Raw genomic sequence first — 19,549 nt, forward strand, 5'->3', positions numbered from 1 at the left:
AAAACGAGTCCAGATAATGGTCATGGACAATGTTTAGGAAATTGATGTGATGTTGTCTTATTTCTAATAAGATTTGACATGATTTGGTCAAACCCAGGGGGCTGGAATTTAGAACTTTTATATTGCTGGAGACTTGTTACTCTGTCTGTCCGGCCTTGAGCCAGGATACAAACGAGAGTAACGCACCAAAAGCGGCCATTTTACAAAAAACATACTGAATGTCCTGTAATTAAGAGTTGCACAAGGTTCAATCAATCCCAGATTCCAAACTTCAGTGAAACATAGCGGATCCCAACTATCATGTTTAGCCTACTATAATTTGCCTAGAAATATTAAGTAATAGCTCATGGCCTAATAACTATTCAAGTATCACTTTAATTATACGACGACTTTTAACAGAGGTGATAAATATGTTAACAAAAAAGCAGACACTAGTTGCACAAACAGCGGTTACATGCAATACAGTTCTTTCTTTTTCTAGTGATCAAATTCATAACTTGATCGGAAAAGAACACAAACTAGAGGAATAGAGTAACGTACCTGAACAGAAAATATCTGATATAATCCTTGCGGAGGCTTTGCATCCTTTCTGAGCAAAAATCGTTTTTTAACGAACACTCATTTTGTGCAAAAATTAGATCAGTTCAAATCAACAATACAACAACAAAACACGAGACATACATACCACCTACTGGTAGATATTCATGTGGCATAAATTTTTAAAAATTATTGAACAAAACAATTTTCGGTTTCACGTTCAAGTCCCTTAACATATAATAAGAACCTACTTCAAAAGAGTCAGTCAAATTTTGCTTGGACAATACGGTAGATAAACTGACTGTTCATCTGAGACCTAATGTGAGCATGTCTACAAAACATGCTAGGACAAAGCTACTAGAAGGTTTAAGAGGACAAATAAATGAAATGAAAACAAAAAGCATAATATATGAAAATGCTGGATGTACAACTAGAGGTGCGGATGAAGACCCCAGGAGTCAGCAACATGCCTTGAATGGTGACGCCTCCGACCTGACTTCCTTTTTGAGATAGGTCACCTCTTCACCTGAACAAAAGGGCAGAAGTGAAAGCAAATGTAACAACAATTTGTAGTAACAATCTATCCCAAATACTCTCTTTTAGTGGTCTGATCTTAAACCTCTTTCACCATTTATTGTTTCATTGGAAGCTTTATCAAAAATCTCAGAATGCTGATTCACATATTCAGTAAAAAGGGATACCATTAACCAAGAAGCATACTACAGATTAATCAAATTAGAAACCAATGTCAATACTGAGACACAAATTTACATTTATGCACAATGTCACCTATAGGGAACAGTGTAACATTCAGGCTTAGCATTTTACCTGACCTTACCTTTATTTCACCCAGCTGTAGACAAGAGAGAGAATAATGACCGCAAAAACAATGCAGCACAATGTGATCATCATCTGTTTCTGTAGTGCGTGACGCGAGACGTCGTAGCCAAAAAAGGATGCAACACAAGAATAAAAAGTATCAGAGAGATAACAGAACCACATTCAGTTCTTGCTTCAAATGAAATAAGGGTACTACAGACATGTACTGCATTTCGTGGTCTAACTTTGTTTAACAGTCTGATGTGGTAAACCAGTTAGACACTTATACTTCCAGTTTACCCTGCGTGCTTCCTGCTGGAACTTGGCTGCCTTTTTGGTATCAGCCACTGCTCTTTCCACGAAGCCCACTGAGTGGTCCATGTTAGTCTCAATCCTGTCAATCATGCTTCCCTATACATAACAAATAATTACATGTGAAAAAAATCCCATCAGTAATTTTTTATGACAAAGTACCATGTTACCTGATCATGGTTCTAAAGCAAAGTAATCTGGTGAGTTTTACAACACAAATATAATCACAAGATGATATACCAATTATTACTTTAAACTGTCTCTTTAAAAAAAATGGTATTGCTGTCAGGTAATACAAAAGTGATGGTTTATCTGAACAGGTAGACCAATGGGTCTAAATTCTTGCATGTTCTGTTCTCTTTGGGTACCTGATTCTCTACAAGCATTGCGATGTCCACAAACATGTCATGCAGCTCCTTAATGCTACTCTCCAGACGCATTATGTCTTTGTGCCTCGCTTCAATCTCACTCAAGGCCTGTTTGGAGATACCTGAGGCCAAAATCTAACACATAAAGGTTTCAGGGAAAGATCATTTGTATGAAACACTCAATGATTTTTTAATCACACAATTGTGCCCAAAAATGTAAATGCAATGGTTACCCTGACACAAAGAAAATAAGAACACACGCAGACACGCACGCATGCACACATGCATTCAGACACGCACGCACACAAACACACACACACACACAAAAAACACACACACATACACAGACACACACGCACGCACCCCTGCTGTGAAGACAGCAGCATTTCCCCCATCCAGCATCTCCTCCAGCTCCTCATCAGTAGTGTTGTTCCCCGCTGTGGGACACAAGAGGAAAAATGTTCATAACATTTCAGTGACACTGAACTTTCAGGTATATATTATAGACTGTTGATTGTATAACAGACTTATGTGTTTTCACCGGATGACATGTGGTCAATTTAGCCTTGCACAGATATGTATTATTGGGAGTGTACTTGCTTGTGTGTTTATACATGACTTACTAATCTCCAGCTGTCTCTGGATACGGCCTTTGCTCTTCTCTCTAAACTCTAACTGAGCTTCATTGTACTTGGTCATGACATCCACAAATTTTCTTGCTAGGATTGCATGCTGGATTGGGGGGTAGGGGTGACACAGTATGACAAGATGTATGACAGGAAGATACAGTCAGTCAGTATATCAGAAGATAGGACGGGTGCCAGTGGCAGGGTACCTGAGACTTCTTTATCCGCATATCAGCCGAAACTCTGTCCTCTAGGTTTGATTCCAAGCTTTGCTCAATGCCTGATGACAAAATTAAATGTGCTACAGTGATGAAGAAGCTAGTCTTTTGTACAAACACTTTTGAAATTCATCTCAGTGGTAAGATTTTAAAACACTGACTACAGATTTCAAAATAAGACATAAACTGCAGAAATTCCTGAGTAAACTAAGGTTTAACTGAGATTTAGAAGTTTCAAATACACTAAAGTTTCAAAAACTCTGTAGAGATTTCAGTTATAGAAACTCACTTTTGAGCTTGTTGCGTGCATAGTTGGCTAATTTCTTGATGTCATTGGTGATGGCCTCCATGTCATCTTGTGTCTCTGAGACATTGATAAGAAAGATCAGTGAGAAAGGGGGAACACAAACTATGAAATGGTAAAATCTCAGTGTACATGCCTTTGGTATTAGCAATTTATGACATTTCTGTGGTATAAGATGCCAACAAGCAGAACATGCAAATGTAAACATGACAGAGAAAAGAATGATAAATGAACCCAAAAGAGGGAATCAATAAGATAAGATCATGAAGATCGTTCATTCAAAAGATTCAAAAGATAATGAAAAGAGATTAAGACAGATGAAAATAGAGGTTTACTCTGATCTGATGTAGGTGCAGAAAGGATGATTGAGTACACATGTTTTATTTCAGTCACATTCACATCAATCTTCTCAATACTGGTGCGTATATCTTCAATCTGACAAAACATGCATGTACACACACACACACAAACACAAACACACACACAAATGATATATAATGTCAAAGCGATAAGCCTATGTTAACAAAATGACATACCTGAGCAAAGAACTCATCCATGAATTCTTTCTTTTCCACCTGAATCTCCACCTCATCAAGCGTTTGATCAGCCTTCTGTACAGGTCATACAATAATTCTGTCAAATTCCAACTCAAGCTTACTATGTAAGCCTACAGTGTTTAAAGCAATCAAAAGCAATATCCTAAGTATTTGTGTATGACAAGAGACTTCATCTTGAATGCCACAACATCAAATAATGTAAATAGTGCATAAGCAAGTGTCCATCTGAAGCAATGAAAAAAGGGGCTAAAGTTAGCTTCTTCTAATCTTTCATGGCTAAAGCCCTTCCTCTTTGAGTCTCTTTACACCATCTCCATATTGTACAGGACGTGAGCTCTTCTGATGCATGACATTCCCATCACGTTATGGCAGAATCCACATGGGATTTCTCTACACTTTTCGAGGCAGTGAATCTACAGTTATTTTTGCATTTTTCACCTAACATATGTTTTAAAAAGTGAATTTTTACTTTTATGGTTCTTCCGAAGAGAATGTATGAATAAACTCTTATAACAGTTTAGTTGGGTTTTAACCTAACTTAGGATTTAGGTATAAAAAACAGCGTCTGTGAATTAATCAAGTTATTATAGCCACATAAATCCGTTGTATACGTATTTTACATCAGCATCATTGTATACGTCAGAGTATAAACATTGCTCTTTTGACAGGTCTATTCATCTCACCTCCTTCAGCTGTGTCAATCGGTCCTTCATCTTGTCGTACCGTGATGATAGATCTTCTAGGTTCGAATACCTCGACTATAAATTAATCCAAAACGTTAAACAAAAGTAGAACAACGTCTGACAGGAAACCAAGATTCAAGATTACTCACATATCCTGAATAACCAAACTTCACACTGATTTTACAGTGCGCTCTTCGTAGTTTACCACCGACTGTGTATTTCACTTAATGTTTAAGTGGTATTCAGTAATGTATTCATCGCAAAATAAGAAAATGACGGCGTCTTCTCAGACTTGTAGATTTCCTAAACCTATCTATCCTCTCAGGACGGATTAGAACAGTTGCGCGCTGTCTAATCTCCCTGTTTTGAGCCGACGTGTTCACCGTTCATCTGCGTCGAACACTGCGCCTCGTACATCACGCATGTTCAACACATCAACTTTTCCAAATGCAATAATATAACTAACTGACGGCTGCAAATATAGCGTTGTTTCAACTTTCTTAAAATATTACAAAATGGAAAATAACGACCAGGACCAATGCAAATGAACTAAAATGTACGTAGTATTTCTAGTTTAGTTATTAGCGATGCAGTCACAATTCACCCTAAACTGCAAATCAGATTTCAGTCCGTCAACCGGAGACGCATTGTCTATGCACAATCATTATACAATGCAGTTACAAGACGTAAAACTTCCATCAGGGGACGAGTTATATCGTTACTGGTCATTGTAACCCGTATGACACTGCAGATCAGGGCGAATGATACATAAAAAGAATAAAAAGGACACAATAACTAAGAGGCTGTAAACTTCTTTTTGATCAGAATCTTAATTTATTTGTTTCTTGATGTGTTTCTCCAGTTCTCACAAGGAAATATCTGTACCTTTCATGTTTATTATGTGAGAATAACTTCGTAAAAGAAGTTGAAATCTCCATACAGAAAACCTTTTTTATACTGGTGGGGAAAAATTCAAATTAGAGATGGGAGAATGGGTTGGCTGCTTTGACGCGACCTTCAAGCCAAGGAGTGGTGAAAAAAAAACTTGGCTAGTTGCAGTTAAACTGATTTCATGTCACATCTTTACATACATTAATAAGCAGGCCAACAAGTTCTTGAAGTAAAAATGGGACATTGAAGTGTCTGAGCCTAAAAAAATTAAAACAAAAACAGTCGTCATGTGATGTGAGGATGCCCGCAATATGCCTATCTGCAAAGTAAGGGCGAGTGATATATCAGTCAGTCAGAGTTGCTGGCCTTGGTACTGAAGATCAGTACAGTTTCATTTTTTATTGACTTCCTATTGGTAAAAACAAAACATCAGGATGTGTGTTTTGGGCCATTTTCCTCCAAACATATTGTAGAATTATGCTTGTTTATCTTTTAGAGAGAGTATTCTTAGTGATAAACCACCCAACTATTATATTATGCTTAAGTCCTTTTGGGTCACTTAATCCTGAACAAAGAGAATGCCATTGGTGAAGGTGAGTCAGGCCATGATTGTTCAGTCAGTCATTGTGTGTATGAGAGATGGAGAAAGGGTGAAAATGCATCTATCTGTAGAGGTAGTCCGCCTGAATATTGGCAGCGATCTCAGCCTCCCATTTATCTCCATTATTGAGCAGTTTTTCCTTGTTGTAGAGCAACTCTTCGTGTGTTTCTGTGGAAAACTCAAAGTTGGGTCCCTGGGGAAAAAGGCAGACACACACAGACAAAGGAAGTAATGAAATGTTGTTTATCATCTACAAAATGCAATATGTAAATAAAAAAAATTCAACATTTCTTAAAAAGTACCTCATTTAAATCTTATTTTCAACAAATCTCTCAACAAGACATTGCATTTCACATATAAATAAATGAATTCATGAGAAAAGGGATTCACTACGAAATCACCTCTACAATGGCATCCACAGGGCAGGCCTCCTGGCAGAAGCCACAATAGATACATTTAGTCATATCAATGTCATAACGTGTTGTTCGCCTGCTGCCGTCAGCACGAGGTTCTGCCTCAATAGTGATGGCCTGAGGAGAGATAGCAAAGTAAGGGTGTATAATCTATGAGACAGACTAGCCAAAATGTGTTCTAGTACTATAAATGTTATTGTACATATACACAGGATAAGATGTACAAATATATGTTATGCCAATCGATTAGAGCTTCATATTAGAGTGTGTCTGTACCTAGCCACACTGACACCATTAATGCATGTTCAGTGTCAACCCCTCCGTATGGATTTTGTTGAAGTATTAAACAGTATTGCTTTTTATGGTATTTTATTTATGGTTGTGGATGTAAGAGAAGCACTTCAGCTAGTTATACCTGACAATAGACTCCCCCCCCCCAGGTCACATAGAGACAATCCAGAAACTAGAGAGAAGAAAAGTCTGGTCGCTGCTCATTTGATCCCACACCCAGTACTAATGTTACATTAATTGTTTTACTTCATGGAACTTAAATTGTGTTTGAATATATATTTTTCATATTGGTCTGGAGGGAGGGTGGGAGGGAGAGAGACAGTGAGAGATCCCAAAGCTGGAACAGCCCTGAGCATCACTGGACATGCTAGCCAGCCTCTCCATAATAAGACTGGTCCGTGCCAAGAACTAACGTTCTTCTTATTATTTTATTTATCTTCCACCAGCCATGTTTAATTCCACCACTGAGTTACGCTTGTACTAGAAGTCATTTATTTTGTATCTTATTTAAATTATTTACATACATATTTGTGTAATTGGTTGTAAAGGAATACAGCCTTACATGGTCTACTATTATGATTTGCACAAGTGTTTAAAGAGATGTTATGTACTGATTAATAAACCTGCAAAACTGGTATTCTGGTCTCACTACATATTAAAATCAATCTATACCTTTCAAATTCTGCTCAGTTATGTACTATTTCAGATGAAAATTAGGATAATAAACAATGTTATTGGGCATCCAATTTGCTTAGTTCATTTCATGCAGCACTAGTGTGTACTGTATGTTTGTGTGTACATACCTGTGCTGGGCAGATAGCTTCACATAGCTTGCAAGCGATACAGCGCTCCTCTCCAGATGGGTACCGACGTAGTGCATGTTCTCCACGAAAACGCGGGGACAGTGGACCCTTCTCAAACGGGTAGTTAATGGTGGCAGGTTCACGGAAGAGATAGCTCATAGTCATTGCCAAACCTACAAGGCATTAAAATTACATGATTTTCAGGAATGCAGTTATTTGCTCAAGTGAGTATGAATGTCGAAGTAGCAACTGTAGTAATTTGAACAAGTTATTCAAAAAGTAAAAGAAAGTAACCGACCTCGGAATAACTCGGTCCACAGTATCGTCTGAGCGGCACGGTCTGTGATTGACTTCATATCTGTGGGAAGCTCCTGAGCATTTACATATTCTACAGAAAAAGAGGTGGAGAGTTTATATAACAACATAGTGTAATGCCAAAAATAGAATAGTACATTTTAAAAGGTTACACTTACTGAATCCCTTTCTATGTGCAGATAAACTGAGAGAACGTGAAAAATTTGGGCTTGCTGCAATGAAGCCTACAGGAAAAAAAAAGATCCAAATCACGTATTTTGGGGATGACGGTATTACACACACATTATATATATATATATATATATATATATATATATATATATATATATATATACAAACATGCATACATATACATATATAGGTACACATATAATGACTTAATACGTATTTTCTATATTTATGAGCATGCTCCATAAAACCATACCTGGCCGTGACACGGAGTAGATGACCCGTAAAGCCGCAGACATCACGACTGTTATAGTGCGCTGAAGACCACAGGTGGAAACAATTACTCGACTATGTAAATGTCGAAAGATGCGCAGAGAGTGGGTGTTTTTACTACCTGATTCACACAACAAGCCACAAATAAAGCTGCTTTACAAATGACCGAATTACTACACATTTGTTGATGCGAGGACCCAAGCAAACACCATGTCAAATAAGCATTAAATACTGTCTGATTAAAACGTATCCATGTCATTGTTTTGCGCAGGTTTACGTTACATGAAAGGAAACACAAACCAAACACATCGGTTCCGGTGAAGTCAAGTTATTGTTGGTTAGATAACTATCCTAGTTTACCTATATGTGCTTCAAATTGATGGCTACCTACGAATATAACACTAGACTTCTTTCATGCATGGCAGGCTGTAACGAAAACGTTGCATATGTGAATACATGAAATCGTTTAAGTTACGTGTATTCAACAGGAAAGCTAGCTGTCGATGAATAGCCATGAAAGCGTAAAGTGCGTTCATTTTGTTAACATGCGTTAAGTGCATGGCAATGACAACGTGTTTCACAATGATGAAAGCTCTTTAAATATATATCTAGGTGGTTTTCGAGCTACCATTAAGTTTCAGAGCCCTTAGCGAGCTAGCCGGCTACACAACACCCAGCATACGCTCAAGGACTTTCAATGACTGCCGTGCTATCGTGTGCATAAAGTAGTAACGCTCTGTTTATTTGTTGCTTTAACTGCAACGCGAACGTTTAGTACAACGCTTAACAGGCGACCACACGAATTTCCACGAAAGTAAAGTGGTAGCTAAGTCTTAAATTAATGAACCTGGCTAGCACTCACCGAGTTGTCGCTATTTGGCCTCCTAAACCAGAACAGCGGACGATTTAAGCGTCGCACGTTAGGAACGCCGGAAGTGCGGTGTCTGGTCACGTGACCCTGGGTATCTTCCGGGTTTAAGACGTTAGAGGCGCTCGCGAGAGAGTTCCAAACAAATGATTTTTTTCCCCAGAATACTTAAAACATTAACCAGTATTTAAATTCATGCATCTTTATTTTGTTCAGATTTCAAAGAGGTCCGTGACCATTGCTTTAGTGGCATCATCTAGTTGTCTTGTTAAATAGCTAAACGAAAATGTTTAAAGTATGGATGTAACAGCAATGTATAAATAAATAACATATGCTACATTGAAGAGTTAAGTGTGTATGTCAAACAGTCTTAACAAACATAACTCACTATAACATTTGACATAAAATGGAAATCCTGGTGAACAATAGCTAGTAGTGAGCGTTGCTGTTTCTGCCGAGCTTGGGCCTATATTTCCGTACAATTTCCAAGACAGACAAAAGATGCTGAATAACACAATCACAACTCAAGGTTAATGAAGCAGTAGGAATTTAATTGAACATTGAACATAGGGGTATTGTGTACGCCTTCACCATAAATTTGTGCGTAGTTCTATTAACTGCTTAAGTGTTTGAGCTGCTTGTTGGTTTACTGTGGATTGTTCTGTAATAAAGTAAGTAATTTCATTTTAAAATTGCATTAGTGTTTTTGTACAGCTGAAGAAGACATTCCAAGGTATAGCTATAGATTAATCTTTTCAGTAAATGACTCAGTAGTTCTAATAAGGATTTTGTTCTCATCGTTTATGTTGTAGTGTACTATAAGTTACTGAATTATACATCTTAATTATTTATTATTTAAATGATGACTACTTAAAAGCATTGTTCCCAAGTAAAACTACATGACAATGCAAACAACCAGAGTAGAAGCTATAAACAAACAACAAGTTTGAGCTTAACAAGTTTGTTTCTTAATTTTTATTGCTGTTCACTTGTGTTCCATACTTGCATTAGTGAATTCTACAACTAATATTACTGTACTGGTGGATGAACAAAAGGCCAGGGTGGAGAAGACTGTACTCATTCTCGTTCTCAGTGTTGAGATGGTGCTGGGAATTCTGGGAAATGCTCTGGTTCTGATTGTTAAAATTGGGGTAAGAACAATGTTTATGTTTAACAAACTCTTTATTACTGAGTTGCTTCTACTTCTATTTTAAGAGGGATATCTGTCACCTATGTATGTGCTGATGTAGATAAATACACAGACTGTGTTTAAAGCCTGTTCTGTTCTTCAGAGTCACTTTGAATTTTCAAATTGTTTTACCCTTATATGCTCAGCTTTTTATGCATATGATGTCAACAGATGTTAACAGGCGAACATGCAAATGCAATCTTTTGTTCTGCTGTGAGTTTCTCTCCATTCCTTGCAGTGTCGGGGTCAGTTTCGGTGTGTGTACTGGCTACCATTTGTCAGTCTCACTCTCTCTGATTTCTGCTGTGCCGTGCTGATCATAACCGGTTCCTTGCTTGCTGTCTTGACTGGTGGTCAAAGGTCGCCATGGTGTGAAGTGGTCAGCCTGTTCAAATTCACTTTTATCACATCCTCCATTGGAAGCCTAGGTGTGAAATAAAGCACTTTATTGTGGTGTCGTTATATCCTATATGTGCTGAGCTAAAACCAACTGTTTGCCAACTGTTCATGCTTGAGTTCTTCCCTTCAAGAGACTAATTAATCACTTGTTTCTGTCTTGTTGAATGTCAGCAATTCTCTCTGTACAGCGGTTTGTGGGCATAGCATCCACAGGAAGACGTTTCTCTATTGTCATGGTGATGGCATGTTTGGCTTTCTGGTTAATGGGAACTACCTTTGGGATGGTACCAGTGATCTATAATTGGGTGAGGTGAGATCAGTGAATGATTATTAAAAGTACTCACCACAGCTCAGAAAAAAACTAGATTAACATACAATATTAAAAAAAAACAAATCACTGGAACAATCACTAAAAATTGTATTATCCCAAATGATAGGTATGATCCTGCAGAGATGATGTGTGCTGTGTTCTGGGAGAGTAGTTACTCTGATATGCTGGTGTACATACTCTGTACTTTCTCCATCTCCATCTTTCCCCCACTACTCCTCATCCTTTCCTGCTCCTTCCTGACCTCTGTTGGCTATAGGAAGAACTGCACCAGGTATGGCATCAAACCCTGCATCAACTACTGCTTGTATATACTGATATTTATTTTACAGTGATTTAGTTTGATTAATGGAAGATGTTCGTAGATTAAATTCAAATACTGTTTTTTTTATTTGCAAACAACATTCTGTGACTGCAGTTATCTATATGTTGAGTGAAATTCCTTGATTCAGTTCACCCTCCTCCTGTGTGTAGCCAGGCAGATCTGTCCTCTGTCACTCCTCTCCTGGTGGGATCCTATCTGCTCTGCTATTCTCCTTTTGCTGTGTCCGAGGTGAGGTGTTCCTGCCATTATTTGGTGTTTACTTTTGGTGTGTACTTTTGCTTTTTTTGCACTTTGCACCAGTTGTGGTGTTTGTTGTCCTTGATGATGTAGTTGGGTTTTTTTTCTGATGGCCTTTTAGAATGTTCTAGAAACCCTAAAGTATATCTCATTCAGTTCACAATTATACTCTACAGCATATCTGTGGAAAAAAATCAATACATATTGCATCCCATTTCTCACCATGTCTGTGGCTGCTACACTGGTACAGGTTTATTAAGCACAGTGGTGTGCCTGCCTGTGTTTTTTTAACACATTAGTGTCACTGTGGGGTTGTGTTTGGTCCACCTCCCAAAAATATCCAGTCAATAGCAATCTTATGATCAGGAACCACTGACTGAGAGTTAGGCAATAGGACAGGCTAACATCATCTTTCCATGATAATAGATGGGCTCCAGTATTTAAGTGTACACCTAAGTGTAGCCAATCAAGTGTATAGTTGGATTTTAATATTTAACTTGAAATTCCATTTATACTTTTAATATATCCTGAATGTTAATTCAACTTAATCTGTATAATATACATACATATATAATATGTATAATCCTAAATTTAACATATTTTAATTTAAATTACATTTATTTGGACAATTATACTGAATGTAGTTTATACACTTAATATACACATAAGGATTGCTGATCCACAAAAGAGTGTTTTCGATTTACTTTGATTAAAAATCACATGGGTTTGTTTCACCATAGGTCAGTTGTGCAGCGTTTATTATTGCAACATCATTTGACACAATATAATCATGGACAAAGTTGTTCTGATTCTGACATTATTAACATAAAACATTTTGTTTTATTGACGAACAAGCATGTTGTTACTTGCATTATTACTGAATAAATGAAGCAAAGACAGATTGTAGAGGAAAGAAAATATTTTAAAACTTAAGTGGTGGGGACATATCTCCAGGAAAATTACGTCTGTGGTCACAGCATACGTTATCTTTGCCAGCTGTAAGCCTGTTTATAACAGAGTAGGCAATGTATACCTGATTGCCTACCACAGACAAAATTATTAAAACTTAGTTTGTAAATGTCTTTTAGCTGATTTTGCTTGGGAGGCTGGATCTGTCACCATCCCCAGACTGGTTGAGAACACTTTCATCAGTAATGGCATATCTGGACTGCATCCTGAACCCCATCATCTACTGCACTAATCACGACTTTCGACAGGCAGTACTTGCACTGCTGTGGGCTAAGAGAAAGTCATGCTTACCTGACCCTGTACTGACTAGCATTAAAAAGATAGACATTTAGTATTTGACACAGAAAAGAAACATTTAGGTGTCAAACTGTAAACGTTATTTCGTGTCTGTGTATTTCCTGTTGGTATTATAACAGCATATGAAAAACATGGCCTATTACAATTTGTGTGAATTATCACTGCACTGTAAATTCCATTATGGCAAGAGCCAACGACAATGACTTGTCATACTAAGTGTTTACACACGTGTTCATGACGTCGGCTTGTGCGCAATTTGTGTAAGATGCGTAAGAAAACAAAAACTGTAATGGAACTGCAGAATGTCACACACTTTCGACCAGAAGTGTCCGGTGAGATTTTGAAACATCCAGAATTCCGCCAGCGTGTGGTCCAGAAGCTTCAGAATTACGAACCCACTACAGGCCAGCGCAGCGTGCGCAAAGTACCGCAGAGATATTGCGTCCCCGTGACGTCGTTGAACTTCGATACTTCTCAGCAAGGCGAAAGCAATGTGGCAGCCAAGCGCCACCTCGAACCCTTGATCACCAAGCAGTGCCAAAGCGTAGCTGATAAACGAACATGCTTCAACTATTAATGCGTAACTTGTGGACCATCCATTCTCTATAACGTGGCACCAAATCGGCACCCAAGCAAATATTGGTAGAGTGAACCACTGGTCCAAAACCGAGGGCACACGACGAAAAGTGGCCAGGCGTGTCCACTGAACGGGTCCGTAAGCAATAGCCATGAACGCAAAAACGTCTTTCATATAGGCAGCAGAATGTGCGTCTGTGCCACACACGCGTCGACGCAGCCAGTAGATGCCCACGATAACGTAGCCCACGTTTATGAGACAATTAAAGGGCATGGCCAGAAACGCAGGCAGTTGGGCCACCTTCTTTTCGGCGTACGCATCATAAGATATATCTACCACAACTTTGTCGAAAATGCCGGTGTTAGCAAAAATAACACAAAGAAAAAATGGCAGAAAAACATGCACGACCGCGGACATCATACGACTGCTCTTCAAGATGCGACAAGAAAAAATAGTTTCTGAAAACAACAACAAATTTATTTCCGGGCCGTTCGGCGTAAACTCTGTCCGCCTTTGCGGTCTTCTGCAAAGTGTGGCGCGATGGACTAATGTAAAATTAACTTAATGTTAAGATGAAATACGAAAATGCTTTTACGACAAGCAAAGCGTTCGCATAGCACGATACTTCTGGTCATAGGATCAAAGTACAACCGGAGTCTGGCCACTTCCTAATCCTCTCGTTACATAAAATATGACTGCAAAACACCAGAGGGCACCTGTGACAGCTGTATGGGGGGTGGGTTGCGCTATACGCCTCAAAACTAAAAATAGTTTCTCATTACTTGGCTGGAAATTTCTTTAGTTTTGGAAAGCACAAGTATGTAATACACTAAAATAGAAGACAAAATGTACCTGTATATTTTCTTTTTTTCTATAGCAAAAGGTTTTGGGGTATAAACTGAATAGGACGCCACCATTTTTGTAACCGAATGTTGATTGGCCGGTGAGCTGACGACGTAATAGCAGAAATACCAGCATCCAATCGCGTCCCTCTAGCGTCTGACTATTAATAAGCGTGGCAATTCTCCTTGCAAATTATCTGCTCCATCTTGCGACTCCAACAAAAACATTATTCTTTATCAGTACCTAATGTCAATTTTTGTAAGACCACTGAAGCAACAATTTCGTCAACCAAAATAGACGGGAATGCTCTCGTTCTTTTGCTCACTCTCTCTGTATGTGTGCAAGCGTTTGCGTGTGTCTGCTGCCCAGTCATAAATCATATCTAATGTGTCACAATATGTCAAAATCAGATATAACATCTACTGTAGGGCCTTCCAAATACAGCTCCCAAAGAATCCCTTCACAAAGTGACTTTACTAAACATTTGCGTTACACATTAAAATCTAATCAATTAAGAATAACAATAGTTTTGCCATCTAATTATTTGTACTTTGAGTAACTTTGGTTTGTGTCAAAGAAAAGAATGTTAAGTAGACAGGAAACCAACAGGTATGGGCAGTTTTGGAAACTAGTCGAAGCACTAAAAGGCAAAAGCATATGAGAGAGAGAGAGAGAGAGAGAGAGAGAGAGAGAGAGAGAGAGAGAGAGAGAGAGAGAGAGAGAGAGAGAGAGAGAGAAATGGGAGGAGAAAACACCATGGACACAGGGGGGAAAGAGAAGAAAGAATGAGTTTTGCAAAAGAACCTTAAGAGGTGAAGGAGGGAATCACGACAGGAGGAACAGAAAAGCAGAATGAGGAAAATAGGACACAATATAAGCAACAGCAGAGGTAAGAAAATGTTCCTGTAAACCCCCTTCAGATATTGACATAGTTTGCAAGTCTTAATGTTCTACACAAACATCAGGAGTGTAAAAGTGCTTGGGAAAACTATTCATAATACATGTTTTTTTATGAGATCACACACAGTTCTAAGTGAATGGTTAGTGAGTAGACATATCTTTCATATATTGAGACATACCTTGGATTTAATGATGTGCTCCAAAACATCATGCATTTAAGGCAGGAGAGTGATCTGTATCAAGATCTGATTACTGAGCAATAGTTTTGAAATCAATAATTGCATTACCAAGAGGTAAGAAGATCGGCTGACATCTTTGTGACCTCTTTCAGATGACTGAGGAAGGACAGGCATCCAACAGAATTTCTATGCTTCTGACAATGCTGAGCAGACTGAAGGTTAATACATCTCAGCACACCAGCCTCTCAAAGGATCTGAACCCGAGTGAGTGTGAATTCACTCAGGAGCCAGGCAGCTTGGAGTGGGGTTCACCAGAAGAAGCTTATTCAGAGATCTCAGTTAGTCCTGATAATTCAGAGACCATATTGAGAAATGACAATACAGAGGATCCACCATCTTTAAAACTGGGAGCAAACTTTCAACAGTCCTCACCACCTCTGATTGTTGGAACAAGAGAACAAGCTTCTAGCGTTTTGCACAATTCCACAGAAGAAACTGGGCAAGTTGAACAGCCCAGCAAGAGTCCGCCTGTGTGTGGAAACATGGAAACAGATCCTCACTGGTCACAAGAGTCCTTACCTCAAACCCCAGTCTATAGTTTTATCAAAGGCACTACAGTGTCAAAGGAAAATGAGATGAAGCTTAAACGTGGACCTACTCCCCCAAAACCACCCCGATCCAAATTAAAATTGCAAGGGTGCAAGCATGATGTTGACCGGAAAGCGACATATGAGGCTGAAGAAATGCTAAACAAGGATAATCACATCACCAAAAAAGATATGGAGAGTAGATTTTTTGGATCCCATGAAAACCCAACCAGCAAGTCAACACAATCTCTTTCAGATGTAGGGAACAGTAGCAGGAGAGACAGCTCAGTCTCAGACCCAGTCTGTCCCAGGGAGGCAGGTATGTACATTAAGAAAGCACAAGAATCTCCAGAACATGAAGCTGAGGTCATAGACTGTGACAGTGCGAGCTTCAATATACAAAAAAAGGTGAAGAGTGAAAACAACATGGAGACATTTGCTCAAAACCTAAAGGCAAACTTGAAAGAGAAAAACAGTCCAGAGACACAATCTGTAAGTCACTTAGCTTACTTCACTCAGCACATATATACATCTGGAAAACCTTCAAACAGTAAAGCTGTCTGTTGTGATTTACCTACCAATTAAATGCATCTGTTTATTAATCAAGTTATTGATACTGATTAATCAGGTTAGCTCTGAGGAAGAAAACGAACTGCCAGATAGATCACAGCACTACCCTAAAGAGGAGAGTACCAGTGCAGTGCAAGTCAGGTTACAAAGGCAAGTATGTGTATATGTGTGTGTATGTGTGGGAGAAGTGTGGTTGTGCACATGTATCTGCATATGTTTGTATATGTTATTGTTTTTTGTGTGTATTTTTTTTTAAAGAAATATTACTTTTTATGGTAAATATAGCAGTAGTTTTGGTATGGTATACATTAAAAATTGCAATTGCAATTGCTATCTATTACTTCAGATACATGTTTAGACTCAGATAAATTTAGATAAATGTCAGTTGTTATTCTGAATTATTTCTGGAGTTTTCTTAGCTTGGCATCTATTGTCATAAAAACAAATGTGAAGACATGCTTTGCATATGTCACAAGCACATCTCTTTCAGATTGCCACATTTCTAGTTCAGTTACATTCCTACAATCTTCATTCATTAAATAACACAAGCAACATGACCTTGTGTGGTGAGACTAGAAAGTCAATATTAACTGCACAATCATTACCAGTGACACATTATGTTGAATTATATATTTTGAAATGTTATTTTCTTGTATCATTTTAAAAATCAAGTGTCTGCTATGAGGATGCAGAGAATCATAGGTTTATAATATTACTGCATTACTGGTCTCAACACAAACTGATTAGCTCTACAGTAACTTTATCTCCATCTCAGGTGTCATCATATTAATAGAACATTTTTAGTAACTCTAACCTAAATGCACTGGTCGTCCTTTTAATGACTTTATAACTACAACCTGTATGATGAATTACTCATTTGAGTTTTTTATTGTTGTACTTCTTCCTTATTGAATCTGAAATTCAATTTCCCTTACCATTGTTTTGAGAAAGTTTATGTCTATGCACTCAGTTGCATTTAGTATTTAAAACAAAAAAAATGGCTCATTTAAATAGAAAATTGTGCAAAACTGAAAAATGAAATGAAAATGAATTCTAAATTTTACATTGCTTAAACAGGACTTTCACACTTCGAGATTTCACATTTGCCCTTGAGCCCATCAACTTATTGGAAGAGATCCTTATAGGAGAAGAATGGGCCAACTTCCTACCTGTCAAAGATGAACCACCCCAAGCAGAAGCCCGCAACCAATCACAAATGGAGAAACCCATAAATGGAGTGGAGGAATTTGTTACAGGAAAAGAATGTGCAAGCTTTCTGCCAGTCAAAGACAGGACACACCAAGCAGAAGACAATGTTTACTCTAAAGCACAGAAGTCTTGTCATTTAAATGATGATATCCAATCTCAGAACCTGGTCATAAATCAGGATAAATCAACAGATCAAAAACAGTCAGCCACAATTCAGTCAGAGAAAGATCAGGTCAACATTGGACACCTGCACGTTGGTCAGTTGGATGGAGCCAATCAGGAGAAACGCAGACAGGGAGAGAAAGATTCAAGCATTTTTGTTGTTCCCAAGGCACTAATATCAAACTGTGCAATAAAACAACAGAAACCTGACGTGCCACAGAAAGATCACAAAGATCATGTTTACGACTTTATTGAAGTGTTAATGTTTCCTAATAATATCACAAAGAAGCCAAAGTCAAAAGATTTTCCTCCATTGGACTTGTCTGCTGTCAAGGTGAGGAAATAGATACTCTGGATATAACACAACAGATGTGATCATTACTTCTAATATGGCCCCAAGTTTTTCTTTTGCAGTAATTGGTTATGTGAAATTTACAGATACCCTGAATTTCAGCTTAACAAAAAATTAATTGGATCAAAATTAATGAAACATGGTAGTGTTAATACTGCTTTCTCCTTCCACAAAGTCACTTGGAGTATTAGACAGTTCTGCACTAAAGAGTCGAATCTTGCTGAGCAGAAAGAGGAAGCATCGACCACCAAAACTGAGAAAAAAGGGTAAGAGTGGGTGTCGCCTTGTAACTAGAAGTGGGCAAGGACGACCTACGTGGGGGGGGGGGTTGATGGGGGGGACACGAAGCTAAATTAATCTCTTAGTGAAATTCTCTCTATTTCTGTTCACATTCCAGGAAAGTCAGAAGTGACACAAAATTTCAAAACCTTCATGGACTGTTCCTATGACCATTCAACCTCATCCCCCACTGAGTCTCCCCAGGCATCTTCCATGTTTCCTTCCTCTGTATTTTACAGTTTGCCACAGTCATCAGTGGCTCCTGTCTCTGTGACACCAGCACTCAATGAAAAGAAGGTCAGTCACATCAAGTTATATTGAAATTATAGTGAACATTTTAGAAGCTTTTGGAATAAGAAAAATGTATTATTACACACATTCATATGCAAAAGTTAACTGAAATTAACTGACTTTTTCCACTTTGTTTGGTTTTTGGAGTTTTCTTAGACAGTGACTGTTAACATGTTTGAAAAATTCATTTTCTAAGAAATGCAGGATGGCATACCTATAAATAATTTCCTGTTCATAAGCATTGTAACCCTATAACTAAATGTGTATTTAGTATTAATCTTGTATTAATCTTGTTTTTTTATCTTGCCTCTGCAGGAAAAGGCAAAGGAGGCAGGTGGGAAACTGAAGATTTGGAAGCTGAAAACCTAATTCATTTCTGGAGTACATAATAAAAACATGAAAACTGCTGATTTACACAAGACCTGCAGGAGAACTTCAGACTTTCAGAAGTAGAAGCACAGATATAAATGTACATTTTTCCCATTAACTATACTGGATATATACTGAATAATTAGTTATACACAGGTTATAAGATCAAGATAGTAGTGTTACTAAACACAACAAAGCACTTCGTTATATACTGGGATAAGAGAGAGAAAAAAAATGACCTACTACTAACATACCAGTGCAGTAAGTTCCTAGGCTGACCTTTTTACCAGTTCTAATTATGTGGTATGCTTTTCCAATGGCCCTGTGTCTAGTCCTCTAGCTGGACTAATGTGCTTTCTGATGGTTATCTGCTCTTGTTACATACAGCAGATGTGATGTAGCTGAACAAAGAAAAATTCTGTTTTGATTTCTCCAAATTT

The 19,549-nt window shown here is 38.1% G+C and overlaps 5 protein-coding genes across 7 annotated transcripts; 2 read left to right on the plus strand and 3 right to left on the minus strand.

The window, feature by feature from the left end:
• Positions 1-210: 210 nt before the first annotated feature.
• Positions 211-4,193, minus strand: stx3a (syntaxin 3a). Its single transcript, XM_076974598.1, has 10 exons — positions 3,721-4,193; positions 3,520-3,619; positions 3,170-3,244; positions 2,872-2,942; positions 2,660-2,768; positions 2,400-2,473; positions 2,037-2,171; positions 1,657-1,767; positions 1,376-1,455; positions 211-1,063 (listed from the first exon to the last, which is right to left on the minus strand). The coding sequence occupies exons 1-9, from the start codon at positions 3,739-3,741 to the stop codon at positions 1,378-1,380; spliced, it is 774 nt and encodes a 257-aa protein (XP_076830713.1). The 5' UTR covers positions 3,742-4,193; the 3' UTR covers positions 211-1,063; positions 1,376-1,377.
• Positions 4,194-5,235: 1,042 nt separating this feature from the next.
• On the minus strand, positions 5,236-9,114 carry ndufs8a (NADH:ubiquinone oxidoreductase core subunit S8a). 3 transcript variants are annotated; one of them, XM_076975080.1, is made up of 7 exons: positions 9,042-9,114; positions 8,163-8,300; positions 7,897-7,962; positions 7,722-7,811; positions 7,424-7,596; positions 6,318-6,446; positions 5,236-6,109 (listed from the first exon to the last, which is right to left on the minus strand). In XM_076975080.1, exons 2-7 carry the CDS (start codon positions 8,203-8,205, stop codon positions 5,978-5,980), a joined length of 633 nt encoding a protein of 210 aa, XP_076831195.1. In that variant the 5' UTR covers positions 8,206-8,300; positions 9,042-9,114; the 3' UTR covers positions 5,236-5,977. The 3 variants fall into 3 exon arrangements, with proteins under 3 accessions (XP_076831195.1, XP_076831197.1, XP_076831196.1); XM_076975082.1 differs by having other exon boundaries at positions 8,163-8,223; positions 9,042-9,069; XM_076975081.1 differs by having other exon boundaries at positions 8,163-8,254; positions 9,042-9,069.
• A 434-nt stretch (positions 9,115-9,548) lies between these two features.
• LOC143476815 (visual pigment-like receptor peropsin) lies at positions 9,549-12,826 on the plus strand. The gene is made up of 7 exons (XM_076975183.1): positions 9,549-9,576; positions 10,059-10,198; positions 10,475-10,664; positions 10,807-10,945; positions 11,073-11,237; positions 11,438-11,516; positions 12,614-12,826. Exons 1-7 carry the CDS (start codon positions 9,549-9,551, stop codon positions 12,824-12,826), a joined length of 954 nt encoding a protein of 317 aa, XP_076831298.1.
• Positions 12,267-14,153, minus strand: tmem187 (transmembrane protein 187). The gene has a single exon (XM_076973842.1). The coding sequence runs from the start codon at positions 13,786-13,788 to the stop codon at positions 13,024-13,026; it is 765 nt and encodes a 254-aa protein (XP_076829957.1). The 5' UTR covers positions 13,789-14,153; the 3' UTR covers positions 12,267-13,023.
• Positions 14,154-14,962: 809 nt separating this feature from the next.
• LOC143475960 (uncharacterized) lies at positions 14,963-19,548 on the plus strand. Its single transcript, XM_076973840.1, has 7 exons — positions 14,963-15,100; positions 15,443-16,369; positions 16,506-16,597; positions 17,525-18,152; positions 18,346-18,436; positions 18,568-18,746; positions 19,056-19,548. The coding sequence occupies exons 2-7, from the start codon at positions 15,443-15,445 to the stop codon at positions 19,107-19,109; spliced, it is 1,971 nt and encodes a 656-aa protein (XP_076829955.1). The 5' UTR covers positions 14,963-15,100; the 3' UTR covers positions 19,110-19,548.
• The last annotated feature ends 1 nt before the right edge of the window (position 19,549 follows it).

The sequence above is a fragment of the Brachyhypopomus gauderio genome, chromosome 15, assembly GCF_052324685.1.
Source record: "Brachyhypopomus gauderio isolate BG-103 chromosome 15, BGAUD_0.2, whole genome shotgun sequence".
In the NCBI taxonomy this organism is placed as follows: domain Eukaryota; kingdom Metazoa; phylum Chordata; class Actinopteri; order Gymnotiformes; family Hypopomidae; genus Brachyhypopomus; species Brachyhypopomus gauderio.